Consider the following 20,392-nt stretch of genomic DNA (forward strand, 5'->3'; position numbering starts at 1 on the left):
TGGAAAGTGTAAACTACCATTACTTGCCCCAAAATGTAGTAAAAGTAGAGTAAACGTATCAATTGTAAATATTACTCAAAGTATGAGTAAAAAGTAGCCCTTTTAAAAGTACTCAAGAGTAGTGAGTATTGAGTATTACGCTGTGAACGTCTGATGCGTTTACATGCATTTGGTGCAGGCATGTGTAAACGTAACATTCTGTAGTGGATTAAGTTATTGTGTTTAAGCCCCTTTAGCCATGTCTTTTATGCTATGAATCAGTAAGTTCTGCTGGCTCCTGTAATTTCTATGCAGCACTAAATCTCTTTTTCAACTAAATGTGCCAAAAGTAAATTCAGAAGTTCAGTTTATGTCATTTAAACATGTTTACTAATAAAACATTTTAAAGTGTAATATTTTGTTTCATGTGGAGATGAATTAAAGGTTTAAAATGTTTTAATTAGAATATTAACATTACTTTAAAGAGGTAAAGTCTAGATCGTATACGCAACCGGCCGGAAGTGCGAAATGCACATCAATATAGCAGCATTATTTTTGACACTGTATAACAATAATTAATATTTTTACAGTACTGTGACGGTTGGGTTTAGGGTTGGGTTGGGGGTAGGTGTTAAAAAATACAATTTATTGGAAAATTTAATAAATTATATAAATAATTCTCATTAACTTCTGGCCGCAGCCATATCCAATCTAGCAACAATCCTTTAAGGGCTAGTTCACCCAAACATTAAAGTTACATCATCATTTATTTTGCTTTTAAAACTTTAGGACTTTTAAAATATCTGCATGATAAAATATATTTCAACATTTTAAAAATATCCTCTTTTGTGTTCAACAGAAGAAAGAAAATCAAAAAGGTCATGACAGATTTTTATTTTTTGTGAACTGTCCTTTAAGCACATCATTGGTTTAATCTTTTAAGTTTTTTCATTTAATACAAAGTAATATTATTCATATTAAAATTAATGGTAATTAAAATGTTTAATTTAGACTATTTATTATAAATAGCAAGTATTTAAAAAGTATACCCTGCTACTGATTGCAAATTACAAAAAAGTATATAGAGTTTGATTACCCATACATTATAGGAAATTTATTCTGATTTGGATAACTTTTGACTTACATTTTAAATCAAAGAGTGATGTTATTTTGGGCCAAGGGGATTGACTGATCGTTTTTTATTTTTTCTATGTTCTATGTATAATTTGCATAATTATACAGGATGGTCTAATTGATTGAGGGCTTCTTTGCCCACACAATATGGACGAAGAATCACATATTAGTTTACATAAAACCCAATAAATGTATTCAGATAGAATTGCTGTGGGTTCTTAGTATAAATCTGTCTCTTAACCATGTGGTACACGTCCAATAAAATATTATTTAATAGAATTAAAATTAAATGAATAATGTAATAGCTTGCTTTTCCTTTTATTTCAATGAATAAAGACTGGTTCTTATATTTTCAAGTAAAAAGTCTGCCATTACGCCTATTTGAAATGACACACACGTATACTATAATTTATGAGTATATAAATGTAATTGTAGAATAATAAATACAATTTGCAATGTTTGGAAAATGCGTGGAGTTCTTATTTATTCCTGATATTCTGTCCTTATTTATGTCGCTTGTGAAAGCAACCTTTTATCCCCAACTTCAGCAGGAAATCCAGCATTGCTGGAATTCACCGTGTATTTATCTTATTTGCACAAGCTTCTTTACCACAAATCTGTGGTGTTGTTTATGCAGGGACTGTAGTGATGTGCTGTCAGCGAGGTGATGTACGCTAGTGTGGGTCATGTGACCGTGAGTGCGGCGGCTGCTCGCTCGAGCCTCGTCTTTGAGCTGCTGCTAACACTCGTCAGTGTCCCGTACAGCAGCTCATCATAACCCAAGATCAAACCCTTCATAACCAGAGGACAGGTAAACTCCAGGTTTATAATGCAGCCTGCCATTCAGAAAAACGATTGTATTCAGTAATATCACTTTAGTAGTTAGCAGGGAGCTAGCTTTATATTGTGGTAGCTGGCTAGCAAAGGTTAGTCGTCAAGTCGCTTCGTTTAAATTAAACACGTCACGTTGTGTGTTTCACGTTGTATTTTATCGACCACCATCGCTTAACATTTTTAACATCTTTCGAGGAAACATTCTGCGTTAAGTTCTGCACTAAACATGTTCAGGTGCCTGACTTGAAGAGCTAGCATGCTATTGAGCATCTATTATAAATCATTGAGCGTCCTCTCACATTAATGCATTTTGTGTTCATCTTACTGTGTGCGTTATTGCTGTTTCAAATGTGTTGAAACATTGAAGGCGAGCTCTATGTTTTTGTGTGCCTCAAATAACTTCAACGTTATATGGTTAATAAGAGTCTTTTCTTACAGGTCTTGTCGAACATAAAAACCGTTTTTCTTCTGTGGGTCAGACTGGACAACCTACCCTTATGAAATGGATAATGGGGACTGGGGACATAGGGTATGTATCTAGAATATATTTGACATAGTTACTTTACGAGCTAAGGATTTATTAGCCAGATTTTTGTGCCTTGCCCTTGCATTCATTTTAGGAATTGAGCAGATTTAAACTATACAATTATAAATGTAAATTAGTGTTTTTGTTCAACACACCCTTTTATTATTTATGTATTTGAAAATGTTCAAGGCAGTTGTATTTTAAAAGTTTTTTTAGGCTACTCTGATTTTTGTGCTTCTGAATTGTCAAACATATAATTGTTTTTTTCCCCATTATTTACTTTTTTTCAGATGTATTTTTTCCAATGGAAAAATAATTAAATATGTTTGTCAAATCCGGTAAAAATGGTATTTTAAAAGTGAAAAGCCAATCAACCCTTTATTACTTACAATACAATCACATCTGCAATATATGTAAAATTAAATCTGTATTTTAGCAAGTAAATAGTCAGATGTTTTTTAATAATTCTGTAAACTATTTAAATGGATAAAAATACATTTATTTTTGTTCAACTTTAATCTTTGTCCACTTACATTCACACTGGAGCCTAAGAACCCTAAAAAATGTAATATAATATAAATACGTCAAATTGTTTTGCTATAATTTCCATTCATATTTTCAAAATTTCCATAGTTTATCTGTCTGTTTAACCTTCTAACAGTAACCTCCTAACATCAAGAATTTAACAGTGTTTTAACCTTTCAAGCAAAATGCCAAACTGACATGTTTAAAACACCCCTGTCCATAAGAGAAATGTTTCCAGTTCTACTTTTTGTAGGTTGTGGGGAATTTGGTTCAAAATCCAACTCATGATTAAAAAAGCCATTTCCTACATTTTCTATTCCAGATTCTGTTATGAGTAATGCACAGAAATGTCACTTTTGAAAATGGGCACAATACTATTAATAATTAGTTGATTTCAGTTTTGTGCACATTGCGTATAATATGAGTTAATCTTGCAGGAGTTCATTAAGTTACTCCTGTCACACCTTTGTTTTAGCATCAAATACCCTAAAATCAAATGTATTAAATGTTTAAACAAACAACATAAAATCAAAGGGACCTTGGGGAATTTAATTGTAATTCAAGTGTAATTTAAAGTTCATTTATTTTTTTAAATTTACTTTGGTTTTTGTTTAAATGGAGATGGTGGAGTTTATGATCTGTACTGCAGCCAGCCACCAGAGGGCGATCAAAATATTTTGGCTTCACCTGTGCTAAACACACATAAATATAAGTTGTTAATTACAAATAAATGATCATTTTAATTTTTGTAAAACAGTTCACCACATGTTAACATCTTCACAGTCACATTTCCTTTGCTGTACCCTGATGTGCACCTCTCAAAAGCTTTTTATTACACATTGACACAGAGCACAAGATCTGTGATTGGTAAGCTAGTTAGCGGTGTGGGCTGACCCGGAAGCCATAGGAGTGGAGTGAGGCCGATGGTCCGAGTGTTTAACAACTGTTAAATCCTGCAGAGGAGCTTTGTAAGGATACTTTAAGTTTTGTATCTATGTTGAGATTTAAGTTTTTTTCCAGTGGCTTGTTCCCACCTATTTTTTAAATCCAAAACACCAGCAAAGACACAAGACAGTGGACCATAGAAACCCTACAGCCTGCCAGTGTTTCGTAAGAGTTCTCACCAAAGCTGCACAGACAAAATGCAGAAGTATAAATATCAATTCATATCAATACTCATATTGATATCAATGCTCATATCAATACTCGTGGGGTACAGTGATCACTCTACACAGATGTACAGATCAGGCTTTACACAACAACTCTTTTAGTTTGCTGTATTAACAGATCAGTTTCACAGATTAGTCAAGTTCCTGATGAAACACCGTTTAGCTTCTCCACTGTATTTTCTGACTTGTATCCATCTCTCCTAGTTGACTCACCCAGTCACCTTAAATGTTGGAGGACACCTCTACACCACCTCCATTTCCACTCTTCAGCGTTACCCAGACTCCATGCTGGGTGCCATGTTTCGTGGTGACTTCCCCACTACACGGGACGCTCAGGGAAACTATTTCATTGATCGGGATGGGACGCTTTTCCGCTATATATTGAACTTCCTGCGCACATCCGAGCTCACTCTTCCTGTAGACTTCACTGAGCTGGACCTTCTGCGAAAAGAAGCAGACTTCTATCAGATCGAGCCTTTAATCCAATGCCTCAATGACCCGAAACCTCTGTACCCGCTGGACACCTTCGAGCAGGTGGTGGAGTTGTCCAGCACACGCAAGCTGTCCAAGTACTCAAATCCCGTAGCGGTCATCATCACACAGCTAACCATAACCACCAAAGTCCACTCGCTGCTTGAAGGAATATCCAACAACTTCACCAAATGGAACAAGCACATGATGGACACCAGAGACTGTCAGGTGTCCTTCACCTTTGGACCGTGTGACTATCACCAAGAGGTGTCTCTGCGGGTGCACCTCATGGACTACATCACCAAACAGGGCTTCACCATCAGGAACACACGGGTGCACCACATGAGCGAACGGGCCAATGAGAACACTGTGGAGCATCACTGGACTTTCTGCAGGCTGGCGTATAAAGTAGAAGATTGACCAGTTCATGAATGTGCTTTCACGTGTGCTTGCTGCTGTGTCCGAGGCCATGTTTAAATCTGTAGAAATTCCAGTGTTGGTTAATTCAGACCAATTGAAAAGGAAAAAAGGGAATTAAGTGTAAAGTTCACATCATGCCATGTGGAATACTTTATAATTCATAATTCGCAAAAAATCGAAAGGATCAAAGTGGGATAAGGAAAAAAAGCATATTCAGATTATGCAATTTCACAAATCTGTGAACCCCTTGACCCCTTGTGTAAAAAAAGATAGTTTCACCAGAAATTCATTCATTCCATCAGATCAGACTTCTGTCAAACATTGTGCACACACTATGTGCAACATCAAGATGTTAGTGTGCATGTATTTCTAACACGTTCTGTAAGTATTAAATGTCCACATGCTGTAAATCAAAATGAACATTACTCATTTTTTCATCGCTTGTTGCAATTCAAAAGAAAACAAAATGAGCCGCTTCTTATTGTAGTTTTTTCTAGAAATCATGTAAACCCATTGAGAAGTCATTTATTTATTTACTTCAAACTTTCGTTTAGGATTTGTGCTTGTGAAAACATTTGCTTTGTTTTTTGCAAAAAAAGTGCAAGTGTTTTCAGAAATGATTATTTGCAATGATTTTTTTCTTTTATTTCAGAAGAGTTGAAACAATCAATGTTTGGTGGAATAATCTCTAGATTTTCAATGGGGTATATGCACACAGACTTTTAATTTCAGTCAGCCAGCCCCAGGGCTTCCGGTTAATTGTCATCCCATACAAAAATCACCACATTTGAGATCTGGTTTCTTTAAAAAAACAGCGAATTTCACTTCCTGGCTGAGATGCAATATAAAGTGGGTATCAGACCAAACAAGAAGCACTGGATTAAATGTTATTTTTTTAAAATTCATTTTTAAAAATTTAATTAAATTAATTTTACCCCAGTATTTTCAATGGAGTTTATGTGCTAGCCTGCTGCTAATGACAGCCCCTGCATTTAAACAGTCTTTTGTCTCTTTTTACGCTTTGACAAGCAAATGGATGCTGAAGTCTATTTATTGATGATATTTGAATTTCATTACAGCATTGATGCAGTAAAAGGAAACTTAAGAAATTGAAAGTAGTCACAAATGGCTTGTTTCCACTGAGTGGTACGATACAGTTTAGTGAGCTTTTATGGCCATTTCTATTATCAAAAAGTGCCATACCCAGAAGTTCATCATTGACAAAAACACTATCTGTGCACAAAGCCCATTTCAGCAAATGAAAACATCTGGGTCTGACCAGTTTGAAATGTGGAAGAATTAGTATTACAGTTGTAGACCTTTTATAGAATAAAACAAATATTATCATCACATAAACTTACACCTAATCTAATATATCCACACACACAAAATAATTTTCAAGTGGTCTCTTAAAAAAATTGTGCTAGACAGAGTGTTCATGTGTGAGTGTTAAATATTTGATAATTTTTTTCTCCATTGAGCAATGTCAGACTGTATGACAGGGACTTTATAAAAGGGCAACTGCCTGCTCTTATGTCAGACTTGGTAGCGTCCTATGGCAAGCCATTTTGACATTTAATTAGTAGCTCGTACTATTATCTTTTTTCATGTTACTAGTACTTATTCATTAGATACTAGTGTTTCTACATTAGATACTAGTGCTTTTTAAAAATATAGTAGTGCTTACTTATTAGACACTAGTTTTTTTTAATAGATGCTAGTACTTATTCATTAGATACTAATACCTATTAAACAGATACTAGAACTTATTTTAATAGTGACTAGTAACTGTTCTGTTGCTGCTAGTAACAATAAAGTGTCCCATTGATTTCTATGAGATCTGTCATTCAGATATCAACTATTCAGTTTTGGCTAGTCTGTATGCCAGTTGGGACTAGTACATATTTTTATCTACTAGTAGTTAATCATTTGGTAGTAGCACTTATTAATTGGATACTAGTACCTATTTAATAAATACTAAATCAATGGGAAAAAAATTGTTACTAGTACCAACAGAATAGTTACTAGTAGCTATTAAATAATTGCTAGTATCTAAAGAATAAGTACTAGTATCTAATAAAGTTTTATTATATAATACTAGTATATAATAAAAAATCTAATAAAATCTATTTAATAGGTAATAGTCAGGGTGCCGCTGGTATTAGCAGGCGCCCCTGGTAATAATAATCAATGAACAAACAGCAGCATCTAATACAAAGAACTAGTGTCTTCTACGAATAAGGGTTAGTATACAATGAATAAGTACAATAGTACTTAATGGAAAAGATACTAGTATCTAAAAATAAGTACTAGTAACATGAAAATACATACTAGTACGGGTTATATATTAAATGTGAAAGCGGCTTGCCATAAGTGTCCTACCAGCAGACCTATTAAAACGCTCCGTCAGTGACGTATACGTCGCCATGTTTTCCTGTTTTGTCATCACAGCGGCAGCGTGCGCAAGATCAGTGCTGAAGGACACAGCTGATCAGATGTGTTGTCATTCAGATTAAAACCCATTTATAATAGCGCACATTATTGCGCAGTGCTTCAGTTTTTGTCAAGCAGGAAGTTTTGTTTTTGACAGAAAACATGTTAAGGAAAAGTCAGAACCTGAAATACATGTTAAGTCTAGTACCTGGAAAAAAACGCTTTGGGGTGTACAGATTTCTGCCCGTGTTCTTCTGTATCGGCGGCGTCATGGAGTGGATCATGATCAATGTCAGAATAGGAAGAGAAACGTTTTGTGAGTATGCAAAGTCACGCGTTATGTGTGCATGCTAGATAATCCATTTCAATAGTTTCTGCGTCCTCTTTACGCAGAGCTGATCATTTTAACTGCACAAGACACTGAGGGGGAAAATATTTTCAACATAACATTACCTTCCCACTTGATTACGTTTAGGATTAAAGAAGTTGTCTAAAGTGTTGTTTAAATACGCAAATAATACATCATCATTATCTGCATACAAAGTCTGATTTTAAAACTTTATTTTTACTAATTGCAATCAAAGGTTTTATTCTTTCTTCATAATTCAGAAAATATTATATTAGTACAATAATATTATATTAGAAAGTACAAGAGGATATTTAAGGGCTGGGCCGATAAACGATATTATATAGAATCATGATAAAATTGATGTCAATAACAATGATAAGCTCTGGACTTATTTACTCTATATTGATCTAAGAGCCAATTAAACAGCAGAAATGTGCAACAATGGGAATCTTAAGAGTGTGTTGATTTTAGAGATGTACCGAATATTTGGCCACCAAAAATGTGTTGTCCGAATTTATCCATTTAATATTGGCATGATATTCATTCATTTTCTTTTCAGCTTAGTCCCTTTATTGATCTGCAGTTGCCACAGCGGAATGAAGCGCCAACTTTCCAGCATATGTTTTACGCACCAGATGCCCTTCCAGTAGCAACATCCATACACACTCATACACTACAGACAATTTAGCTTACCCAACTCAAAAAAATCAGAGCACCCGGAGGAAATATGCAAACTCCACACAGAAATGCCAACTGACCCAGCTGAGTCTCAAACCAGCGACCTTTTGCCTGTGAAGCAATTGTGCTACCCACTGCGCCACTGTGAGGGCCTAACAACAGATATCCCCATTTATATCATTATCATTCAGTACGGAAAATAATTATCGAGATTGCATTTTTGCCATATCGCCCAACCCTATGAAAGTTCTGGTAAATATGGATTTGGAGAAAAGAGCATTTTAAAATATGAATTGTACTTAAAATCTGCATACACAAATTAATAAAGCGAGACAAAGAAATGCTTAGAAATGTATTTTGGATGTTTTCCTGACACTAGATTGAAACACACACTTTTAAATTGCCATGTGCACGAAAACAGTTTTTTGACTGCTGTATTTTATAGTACAAGAACATTTTAATATGTATCATCAATCATAAGGGAGCTACAATGGTGCTGAAGCCTCATAATGCTTCATAATATTTATGTTAAGATAATTTACTTTTAATTCTGTATTTATTGTTGGTGGATTAGTATGATGAGTGTATTGTGTCTCCACAGATGACGTGTACAGAAGAAAGCAGTCAGAGAGAGCGTATCAGCAAAAAACTGAAGAGGGCTTGATTATGCTCACAGACTCTCAAGCCAAATAACAGCATCACAACATCTCCATGAAGAGGCTGAAACCAGTTCACTGGACACTGGAATATGTTGGCCATCAGCTGGAAGGCAGCTGTGACATGGGACTGCAGACAAGAACACAGATGAGGTGCAAAAGATTGTCACAGTGTGTTTCTGAGGATGGTGGGGATTTGTGTGTTGTCTACGTGAGAAATATGTTTATAATAAAACTGATTTTGGCAGCTTTGTGATTGTGAATAAAAATGAAAGTCATTTGCACCATATGATTTTGTAAGATTGTGACTTAGCATCTCATAATGAGAAAAAAGGTATAATAATGACAAAATATGCTATATCTTTTGATCATAATAATGAATTTGTATTGTAATATTGGAAACATTAGTTATATAATGATCGCAATCATCACATGACTTAAAAAAAAGGATATAATATACCGTATTATTGACTTAGCTTCTCATAAAAGTTATAATTATAGCTTTGTATCTAATAGGGGCATAGTGAACATTTTAAAGGTGGGGGGACAGCTTTATGTAATCCAAAAGTTTATATTCTTTATCTCCTGTTTCTAAATGGTCTGCCTCTAAAAGGGAAGGGGACGCTGCTATGCCTCTATCTAATGATAATAATAATAGTTATGAGAAAAATGTAATTATAATCGATTGTCAAAAGAAGAAAATCTAATCAGCTTAGTAGTTCAATAAAATGATCTGATTTAGTCAATATTTTGAAAGAAACTAGTAGTTAGGATTTCACATGTCTTATTGATTACTCATAATAACAATAAACCTGCATTTAATTATTTAGTATTACAAAAAAATGTTTGAAAAAAAAAAAAAAGATTAAGATTTAGTATCCCTTAAAAAAAAGAGAAATTCCGAATCAACGATCTTTTTATTAGACAGGCCCATAGACAGGGGCGCTCAGGTGGTTCGACAGACCCAACCCCACCACTGACAAAGGTTCATTAGTTGTCCTATACATGAGCACACTCTTCCTATTTTGACTCTTTATCATCATTAGTTATCAAAATAACCCTTTGAAAAAGGATTTAAGACCAAGCAGAATCCGATGCACCTAAAGTCAGCTTTCACTGTATTGTTGTTTTAGAGAAAACATTTTATGATTAACTTTTATTCTAAATCTTGGACCTTATTCTTGACAGAATAAATTATCTATAAAAAGATGTGAAACACCAAAAGTGGCCTATATTAATACTTATTTGGCTATTGTTGTTATCCAAGAGTTTTTAAAAGTACTTTTTGACGAGAAACTAGGACAAATCGTGAATCTTTACAAAATTATTACAATGTTTTTTTTTTTTGTTATTTAAATGGTAAAATTGTATGACTGATGAAAATTGAATGTGCTGGCCAGGTGGTTATTTGCCAAACAATTTATAACAATAGTTTATTTGCCTATTATAACAAAAAGCTACAGTTTCAAATTTAAAACTTTAACAGTTGGCTATTTTTCCCCTGGTCATATACCATAAAGTAGCCTAAAATAAGTAGCCTCTTCATATTTCTTTATTCTAAATCTTTAGAAAATGTTTTTGGCACTTCAAAAAGTGTGACCATCTCACAAGTTAATTCAACACAACAAATGTGCTGAAATTGCACTATTTAAAACAGAAAATGAGTCAAATAACTGCAAAAAGGTCAAATTTTTGAGAGAAAAAAGAACCAACCCTTTCACTAGGCTGGCTACAGGCCTGTTAGACTATGTGAATAAGAAAAATCCTCGTTATGATATGCTAAAAACCATTATAACCAATTTAATAAGTGCTTGTGCCATCTGTAAATAAGTCAAAGAGACTCCAGCAAAAATCTGTAAAAATGATTTACCAGCATTGGATATCAGTAAAGTTTCCACTCAGTATTGCTTTCCCATTTGCAGACATTCTTCTTAGCTTTAAGGTTTCACCACAGTCTTGTTTTGCAACTTTTACTTGCATTAAAAAACATTAAAAAAGATATAACAAAATGGTTACACTTTAGAAAAGTCAATAAAAAAAATGTTATTTCCTGTATATGTTTCTTACGAATGATCTAAAATGTCTAAATGCAAGAATGCGTTAAGCTGTTAAATCTGTGTGAATGCAGCTTTGCCAGTTGGATGAGAGCTAAAGGAACATTTTCTTCTCCTCAGCGGATCACTTGTAGTGTCCAATAGGCAGCGCTCTCAGACAGATGAAGCTGTTGGGATGTTGAGCCAGTGTTATGGGATTTCCATCCAGCCGCACCTCCTGCATGTTGTGCCTGATGTAGTGCGTGCTGTTCCCTTTGCAGAACGTGTCGTCTGTCAGTGATGTTATGTTGTTGTTCTGAAAAAAATAATTGTGCAATTATGCATAAGTATGTGAATTATTTGCGCAGTATGTGGTAATAGCATTTTATTATGAGCGTACATGTAGATGAACCACACGCAGACTTTCGGGCAGCGGCGGGATGGCTTCTAGCCCGTTGTCTCCAAGGTACAGGTATGCTAGCTTGATCAGCTTCTAATGCAAAAATGGAGGCCAGAAATTATGAGCAAGACCAAAATCTGTCGATATCATTTTTGATGTTTTCTTTAGTTCATTTTTTACCTTGAAAATGTTAGCTTTGACTCCTTTAGTTTTGAGTAAATTGTGATTGACATCGAGAGACAGGAGATTCGCGGGCAGCATCGGCAGCTTGACCAGCTTGTTCCCAGCGAGTGTTAGTTCTTCGAGATGACTGAGTTTGGAAAAGGCTCCATCTTCTATTTCTGAGATCAGGTTGCCGGAGAGGTCAATTCTTTTCAGTGTGGCTGTGAAATAAGATTATATGGACATATTAGGTATATTTACACATCTGGATATTGCCACAGGTGCTGTAACTTGATTTTTAACTTGATTAAACCTTTACCAAAATTCTTTCCTCATTTACTTGTAGATACAAACATTATATCTTTATGAAACTGGCTTTAACCAACTTTTTTGTCTTGAGGTTAATGCATACTTGTCAACCCTCCCGTTTTACTACTCCCATATTTTACAGTTCTATTCCGCTATCATCCCGTAAAGGTATTTTTCCCCTCTTTTTCTGAAGGGTGCCAAATAAACATTTAAGAGCCGAGCCTACCTATACGCAACCTATACCGTCGAACCACCAGGGGCCGCCCCTTGCTCTTAAATGTGAGTCTGTTCTGTGCTTTCACTTTGTTCAGGCATGAAAACAGTTTGAAGTAAATATAAAAATGGTGGGATTCCCTCTCCTTTTCATTACAAGTGCCGTCTCCCCTTTATATGCAATCCTCAAGACAGTCATATAGCGGTGCATGACTGTCAGACCCGCTCCATAGTGATAAATAGACGCTGTTTCCCAAACGGATTCTGTTCACAAGATTTGAAGCGGAGTAAAGGTCTGGGTTTTGGGTGTGTGTTTAAACAGACATATATTTATTAATATAAAGCTGTCGATCTCGGTCGTTTTCTTTAAACACAACAAATTTCATCCTAAATGAGCATAAAAGGTTAAGAAAGCCATTGAACGCTTTCATTATAATGTTAGATGTGTGCATTTTTAAAGTGACACCTCTGTTATTTAATGTAATCAAAAAAAAAAAATCTAAATAAATAAGAGATTCATTCGTTGCTCTTCAATCAAAATGTAAGTTATACAGTGAAAAAACGGATAATGAGATTTGATAACTTGATTCTTTGTCATTATAACAGCTATTAATTTTATTAAGCTAAACTGTTTGCTAATTTATTTGCTGCTAATGTATACTATATTTTTTTGTAATTAATATAATAATAATTGTATTAATTATATGTAAAATAATTATTATTTTCTTTTGTAAATAATAATAATAATAATAAAACATATTACTGACAATTTAACTATTTTTTTTACAATAAAACAGCTCCTAATAAACATATTTACTAATTTGGGAATTTATTAGGGGGGAATATCCCCTATTTTCACATGCCAATGTTGACAGGTATGGGTTAATGTATTGATAAGTTTGGGGTTTCTGCAGGTCTTAAAGGGATTTTTAGTCTTTGCACGAGCCTAAATACTTAAAAATGTGTTAAATCAGAGCAGAAACAAGGTCACGACATTAAATGATGCATGCACTGCAAAAAGGAAATATTTATCAGTGTATTTGCTATCTAATTAGGCTAAAATATCCTAAAATCAAGATTAAGCTTTGTTTTCTATAAAAATGAAGTGAGTTTAAGCATTAAAAAAATCAATAGGTTACACAATTTCAGTTTGTTTTTCCATTAACTGCACTCATTAACAACTGTCACTGGGGGTTCCTTTTCAAAAGGTACACATTTGTACGTTTAAGTACTAAAATGTACACTTTAGGAACCAATACATACATTAACTGTTTCAGTATACAAACGTGTATCTTTTGAAAAGGCTAATGAATTTGTAATGTCTTTAAATGGCAGTTCAAGCGAAAGTAACAAGTGGAACATAAAAAAGATTGTAAAGATGTCAAAATGGAGTTCAAATGTCCAGTGAAAAAGTCACAAGCATTTAAAAACATGAGGTTGAGTAAATGATTAATAAAAGTTACATTTTGGGTCAACTTTCCTTTTAAACACAAGCTCTTTTAGATTTATCTCATAAGACTTAAAGATACTTACATTTAAATCTCAATGTAGGTTTTACCTTTATTACTTTGATCTGATTCCAATCACTATAAATTAAGTTTGTGCTGACCACACATAACAGCTGTTCTTACACCCCTTACCAATATTAGCAAAGTCTTTATTGGTTATTTTTGTGATTTTATTAAAGCATGCATAGAGGTAAGCCGTCTCCTGTGGCAGTGCGGGAACTGTTGTCATGTCTGGAGAAACGTCCTCGCAATACACTGACCCCGTTAGACACACACACATCAGGCAAGTCGGAAGGTCTGAAAAACAGAGTAAAAAAAGGCTTGAATGCTATTTGAATCAAATCAAAAGTAAAAAGTAACTAATAAATACCTTCATCGTCTTTAGGGTCTGCTCCTGGAATTTCAACATCTTTATCAGCTGGATTGTCGTAGTCTTGACTGAGAATAACCTTTTTCTATGGTATTCGAGATCAAAAGGCAATTTTAATTGGTTTTCTCTCATAATCATCTGGTTAACATGCTACAGTATTTTAGCATTTAGTGAGTTTGTAAACTCCCAGATAATATGCTGATGTTTTTTTTTTCTTATATTGGACATAATCCCATTATGGATTTACCAGGTTTTCCACTGCATACCTTTCTTGGAACAGATTTACGATATCTTGCAATTGTAATATTTGTTTTAACTATCAAAACTGGTTAATATGCTAAACACAATTCTATAATTAAAATTTTTGCAAATTTCCTTATTCGTTATCAAATTGCTGTACCTTTGATTTCTTGACTTCCATGACAGCTTTACTCCCGGAGTTAACTTCTTCATCAGTGTCTACTTTCAGTATTCCTTTGTGTCTCGGCACCACTTTATTAGTTTTAGCTGTTTCACAAATTATCCACGGTACGGTCATGAAAAAGAGAAAAATCCTCAGGTCTGTCATATTGTAGAGATACCGTGTATGGATAGGAGCGAGCAGAAGAGCAGTGTGTCACGAGTAAAATGAGACCTCGAAAGAGTTTCTCTGCCTGTGAACCATTAAAAAACGATTCACCGAACTGGCCTTAACCCACTCTGTGCTGTCTGAAGCTTACCTAACAAATCATCCCCACAGATATTTCCAAAAATAAACTGCTGTGACAATATACTGACTATTGTTATTAACTCTATGCATGTAATTTTCATTCTGAAGTTGATGAATTGTTTTGTCTTCTTCTGAATAAGTTTGATCATGCCATAACTAACGAGATGTGTTCCTCCCTTTTATGACAGAATGAGACACTTTCAGGGAACACTGTGATTCGGAAAAACAAAGGGAGAATGAATAGTGCTGGCCATGGAAATAAAAAACAGGAAATTATTATTAGTTGAGGAATCTTGGACAGCACGGGTGAACATTTACAACTCAAAAGAAGCCACTGATGAGTTAAGATTGTAAAAAGAGTGGCATACAAATCCAGCATTTGACTGTTTGCTGGATTTCTTTGTTGGGATTATGGGATGGATTGATAGAAGAACAAAAAAAAACATCTATTGTTCTGTTTTTGATTAAGCCAAAGATATGGAAATTATTTTTTATTCCTTTCAAAGTGTACAAAGCTGTAGCTGCTTTACTGGGCCTATACGCTACTGTATTTCAATACTGCTCATTATGGTGGTACTTGGAGAGTCAATTATTTTTCTGGGGTGGTACTTGGTGAAAAAAGTTTGAGAACCACTGTTCTAAGGGGTATAATAAATAATCTGATGGGTGTTTTAAGCTGAAACTTTACAGACACATTTTGGAGACACAAACGACTTGTATTAAATCTTGAAAAGGGAAATAAAATAAGTGCCCTTTAAGTTCGACAATCTATAAGAGCTTAACAAAACTCTGAAATATGTATTTTTTCCCTCAAAAACCATAAGTAGAGTTTGGGAAATAGAAACCACAGACCCTTGAGAAAGTAAGATGAAGCTGATATCTTTGCAGACAAGTTTGTAATCAACTTTTTTCTTCAGGACAAATCTTAACTTTTTAAAAAGGTATTTAAATTATATCTCACTTATTACCTAATGACAAACTAGCAGTTCATTAAATCTCCAAGAATCAGGAAAGATCTGATGACATTAACAGATATCTGCAAGTTTAAGAGCAGCTTTAAAATACTCCTTGTTATTGTCTCTCCCTCTTTTTTTTTTTTTAAATCAAAGGCATGTGATAATCTGGGAACAGAACTGACCAGGTGTTTAAACAAATGCCTTCCAAGACCTTTAAAAGGCACTTCCTGGACATCCCTCTGGGTGCTATAACTTCACCTGATGGGAAGCAAAAGGAAACAAGATAAAGTTAGAGCCTGTGCAGTTTAACAGACAGAGACTGGCAAATTATTATTGTAGGCAAAGCAAAGTCTGGATATTCTTTCACCCAGTTTGCCTGCAGCTCTTCAACTGATGCTGAAGAGAGTGTGAACATCTCAACAGATGTGAGGGTGAAGGAGCGTTTGGGCTTGTGTCAGACAAAATATAATTCTGCACAGGCTCCCACAGTGAAGATAATTGGAAAACATTTAATTGTGAAGCTTCTGAATAATAAATTATATGTGTAAGGGATAGCCAACTTAATAGTTATAACTTTAATGAATTACCCGTTTTTATCAGCAAAACACTGCAGTAAAATCCCAAGACACAAGAAGAATAAATCAGAGGAAGTTAAACTCAAATGAGAAACAGAATAGCAGTCTATGCTCAACCAGCAAGGCTGAGAACTGAGGAAACGCTGGACATATATATACACAGGAGTTTATGTATGTACACAATACAGACAGATGATGGAAATAGTAGGGGAAAATAGATTGATTTTTAGGTTTTCTTTTAAAGGTTTAGTCAGTTTATTATTTGCTTTTATTTCGTTTATTAGGTTATATATTTTTTATTTATTTAATTTTGTTCAACTCATATTTATTTCAGTAATTTTTTTTATCTTTGTAAACTTTATTTTTATATTGAAATTGTATTAATATTTTTGTCCATTATTTTTAAATTAAACTTATTGCATAATTTGTTAAAATGGTTGTATATAAATGTTAAAATGGGAAGTTTTTTAATTCAGTTCACCTATATGCCTCATGTCTTTGGACTGTGTGGAAAACCAGAGCATAGAGGAAATCCACACAGACACAGAGATTACATGCAAACTCCACACAGAAAATGGCCCGCAGCTGGGACTCAAACCAGCGACCTGCTTGCTGTGAGGTAACAGTTATTAGCTCATTGTTTTAAATAAGTGCAGATTTTACATAATAGAAGGACTGTTGATGTTCTGATCATTGTCTGTTTTTCTCTCCTCCCGGCTGTGGTTTGATGTATCTGCTGAGGTGGCACTTTTAGCAGTGAGGACATGAGTGGATCCATCCTCACCGATCTGATATAGGACACCTACAAGTCCACCCACAGCATCAGCGCTATTGGAAATAATGAGAAAAGCTGCCCTTGTGTCCAACAGAAGCACCTGCTTTTCCTATAACTGGGTTTATTTTAAAGTTGATCCTTACCTCACCTCGGCAGGGAGTATGATGGTGCCAATATTGCACTAAAGCACTGAGAAAACAGATTTTTGTTAATTATTTGTCCTAAAAAATTATCATCAAAATATTTTTAAAAGTCACTGATATTGTCAAAAAATATCTAAATTACTTACAATTTGATACAAAAATGTATAGTTTAGAGCATTTTGTTTTGCCTAAAATTATTTCACACTAAACTGCACAATATCAACGTTTTAACTTCATGAACAGTTAAAAAAGTAATATTTGATGGAATAAGCCTGATTTTTACAATGAATTATAACATTTCTTATCCTGACCAACTGTCATTAATTGGGGGAAAAGTGTGTTTAGTTGAAATTTTAATAAAATTCTAGACCTTTATAATGAAACTCTTTCCTAGAACTAGGTTGTGGCTGGAAGGGCCACTGCTGTGTGAAACATATGCCGGAGGAGTTGGCGGTTCATTCTGCTGTGGCGACCCCTGATAAATAAGGGACTAAGCCAAAGGAAAATGAATGAATAATAAAACTCATATTAATATACAGAATTTTATAAAACTCATAATAATTTATTAATAATGTTAATAATGAATAACACTTGCGTTTGTGTGTCTGTGTATATTTGTGTCTGTGATGTCTACATTAATTGTTTCTACGCTACTTTTTTCTTGAGCACATGCAGCTGCATTAAGCCTGGTTTAGTGCAGACCTGCGGTCAGAGAGTTCATAAGCGACAGAAGCCATCATGTTTCCAGCGGTCGAGGCTTGACACTTTTTTACTGACAGAGACCATATGTTTCTCATAAAACAGGCAGGTATGTGATCAAAAAGTTTTGTTTTTTTTAAGATTATTCAAGAAACAAATAGTGATAACTAACATGCTATAGTCCTAAAATTGCAAATCCCAACGGTAAGCCTAAAACAAAAGTATATTTTTTCACTTAGGCCATATTTGTAATAATAAATGTTGAGAGAATAAAACACAAATTCAACTGGACGAGAATATTACCTAGATACAGCATCGTAGAATGAATAAATTTTGCTGCATGTTAAAACCTCCATGGTTAAACATTTACAAGAAACACGAGAATCAGCAGCGCGCTTCTTTGGCGCCATCGCCTGTCGAATCAGCAGACACGTGTGCGACAGCTTTCTTAACCAGTGGGCTTTCAGAAATTGTTTTCTGTGCTGCTGCTGATGTGACAATAAAGTGATTTGGTAACTTCGTTTATAAATAGACAAAAGAAGCTAAAGTTACTTGGTGAATTACATGCTATACAGAAATATATAACAATTATTTAATTAACAAAGTTGGACATTTCAACACTTACCGATAAATCCGTTTGGATGAGACCACGACATCTCGTTGAAGCGAGTAGGCGTTGTTTGAGTCGAGTGACTCGGTTCGGTTCTAGGAATCGGCTCACTTAAGTGATTTGTAAGAGTCGGATCCCACCCGAAACCGATTGTATTTTTGTGTATTATTAACACGATTGATTAGCATTTCGCTATAACTCAGCCACACGCATTTACACTATACACTAATTACATGTTGATGACAAGCTTTTGAACACGTGCGATAAAAAGATTTCCGATCTCCCAACAAACAGTTCAATCCAAAGACGATTCAATCCGATTCAATCTCACACTGAACAGAACCAATACAATAAACAATACTGCTCTAAATGTACCATTAAATAAAGTTTTAACGGTTGTTCACGCGAGAATGTTGTTGTTTAAAACTCAAATCCGCTGTTTATTTCTAAAGATTGTGCGTATTTATAAATGTCCTTTGAAAATTGCTGACATGTCTACCTCCAGGTCATGACGGGCGCTCATCACTCGTGTCCCCGGCGAGGGCAGCTGGTCCTCGGCGACTTGTGTGACTCTGGCTAATCTGAAAATGCTCATTTTAATCACGTTGGATTTAATTAATATTTTCTCTTTTTGAAATTATTCAAAAATAACAGCTAAATTCTTATAATAAAATTGATTAGATTTTATTACAGACATTTTTTAATTAATTTCAAAGAAAAAAAAGCCCTAAAATCAGGAAATTAATTTAATTAAATAAAGTGTACATATTAATATTAATGAAATCTACAAGGCCACAAAATGAATTTTTACAGTGTAATGTTACCTAAACACTGGGCTACACACCTCCCATCCACAACTGGCCCAAATGTAGTTTGCCGTTGTGCATGCAGTGCCATCATTGTCATGCATGGCCCACATTCAACTGACATTATGCATGCCAGTGCCGGCAACACGGCAGCAGTGCCATAATGAGGCCACATTTGGGCCAAGTCCATTTGCTATGTGGGATAATTAGGCCACATTTGGGCCAAGTCTGTTTGCTATGTGGAATGCAGGGCCGGCCCTGTACATTTGGGGACTATAAGCTGAATAATTTTGGGGCCCTACCTTGCTCTAAATCAGGGATCACCAATCTCATTCCTGGAGGTCCGGTGCCCTGCAGGGTTTAGCTCCAACTTGCCTCAACTTACCTGTCTGGGTGTTTCAAGAATACCAAGTAAGACCTTGATTAGCTTGTTCAGGTGTGTTTGATTAGAGTTGGAGCTAAAATCTGCAGGACACCGGCCCTCCAGGAACAAGTTTGGTGATCCCTGCTCTAAATAGGGTAATATTGCCCTTGCAATTCAGCCGACAATATTTTATTGATTTTATTGCTTATTAAAGACAATCAATGAAACAGAAATTAAAGCCTGATTTCTTCTACTTAACTGTCTGAATGGTTTATACATTTTTAAACAGCTCTGTTTGTGACAGCTAGCAGCTTGAAAATCGAAGAATTTCTGGAGTGTTTAAAACACATTCTACTAATTTAGCAAACAGATTAAAGATTCTATAATAAGATTGTAGATAAAAAATTTTATTTTTATTTTTTTTTATAAAACCAAAAAGCAAAAATGACACTAAACAATAATTAAGTGAAGTTTATTTATTAACTAATTTCGAGACGAGCACATGCTTATGATTGATAGCAGCTGGTCCTCATTAGCTAATGCATGACTCACCAATCAGACGATTCCTAAATCACTAAAAATAAAT

At 34.7% G+C, this 20,392-nt stretch overlaps 3 protein-coding genes across 14 annotated transcripts; 2 read left to right on the top strand and 1 right to left on the bottom strand.

Annotated features, from left to right (window-relative positions):
- Positions 1-1,817: 1,817 nt before the first annotated feature.
- Positions 1,818-5,474, top strand: kctd6b (potassium channel tetramerization domain containing 6b). The gene is made up of 3 exons (NM_001002329.1): positions 1,818-1,924; positions 2,386-2,476; positions 4,372-5,474. The coding sequence occupies exons 2-3, from the start codon at positions 2,450-2,452 to the stop codon at positions 5,056-5,058; spliced, it is 714 nt and encodes a 237-aa protein (NP_001002329.1). The 5' UTR covers positions 1,818-1,924; positions 2,386-2,449; the 3' UTR covers positions 5,059-5,474.
- Positions 5,475-7,484: 2,010 nt separating this feature from the next.
- uqcc5 (ubiquinol-cytochrome c reductase complex assembly factor 5) lies at positions 7,485-9,638 on the top strand. The gene is made up of 2 exons (NM_001303046.1): positions 7,485-7,807; positions 9,120-9,638. The coding sequence occupies exons 1-2, from the start codon at positions 7,654-7,656 to the stop codon at positions 9,209-9,211; spliced, it is 246 nt and encodes an 81-aa protein (NP_001289975.1). The 5' UTR covers positions 7,485-7,653; the 3' UTR covers positions 9,212-9,638.
- Positions 9,639-10,072: 434 nt separating this feature from the next.
- Positions 10,073-19,825, bottom strand: ognb (osteoglycin, paralog b). 12 transcript variants are annotated; one of them, XM_087304955.1, is made up of 10 exons: positions 18,652-18,722; positions 17,328-17,373; positions 17,073-17,237; positions 16,017-16,092; positions 14,570-14,676; positions 14,170-14,254; positions 13,932-14,096; positions 11,788-11,990; positions 11,608-11,700; positions 10,073-11,523 (listed from the first exon to the last, which is right to left on the bottom strand). In XM_087304955.1, the coding sequence occupies exons 5-10, from the start codon at positions 14,588-14,590 to the stop codon at positions 11,353-11,355; spliced, it is 738 nt and encodes a 245-aa protein (XP_087161081.1). In that variant the 5' UTR covers positions 14,591-14,676; positions 16,017-16,092; positions 17,073-17,237; positions 17,328-17,373; positions 18,652-18,722; the 3' UTR covers positions 10,073-11,352.
- Between the last annotated feature and the right edge of the window lie 567 nt (positions 19,826-20,392).

Source organism: Danio rerio, chromosome 23 (genome assembly GCF_052040795.2).
Source record: "Danio rerio strain M-AB ecotype USA chromosome 23, GRCz13ab, whole genome shotgun sequence".
In the NCBI taxonomy this organism is placed as follows: domain Eukaryota; kingdom Metazoa; phylum Chordata; class Actinopteri; order Cypriniformes; family Danionidae; genus Danio; species Danio rerio.

Bases quoted from the DNA above. Each gene is read 5' to 3' on its own strand.
- kctd6b (NM_001002329.1), top strand. From the start codon at position 2,450: ATGGATAATGGGGACTGGGGACATAGG. The intron at 2,477-4,371 runs GTATGTATCTAG...CATCTCTCCTAG, and splicing joins ATGGGGACTGGGGACATAGG to TTGACTCACCCAGTCACCTT.
- uqcc5 (NM_001303046.1), top strand. From the start codon at position 7,654: ATGTTAAGGAAAAGTCAGAACCTGAAATACATGTTAAGTCTAGTACCT. The intron at 7,808-9,119 runs GTGAGTATGCAA...GTGTCTCCACAG, and splicing joins AATAGGAAGAGAAACGTTTT to ATGACGTGTACAGAAGAAAG.
- ognb (XM_087304954.1), bottom strand. From the start codon at position 14,590: ATGGAAGTCAAGAAATCAAAG. The intron at 14,255-14,569 runs GTACAGCAATTT...CGAATACCATAG, and splicing joins TGGAAGTCAAGAAATCAAAG to AAAAAGGTTATTCTCAGTCA. The intron at 11,701-11,787 runs GTAAAAAATGAA...TTTTTGCATTAG, and splicing joins TCAAAGCTAACATTTTCAAG to AAGCTGATCAAGCTAGCATA.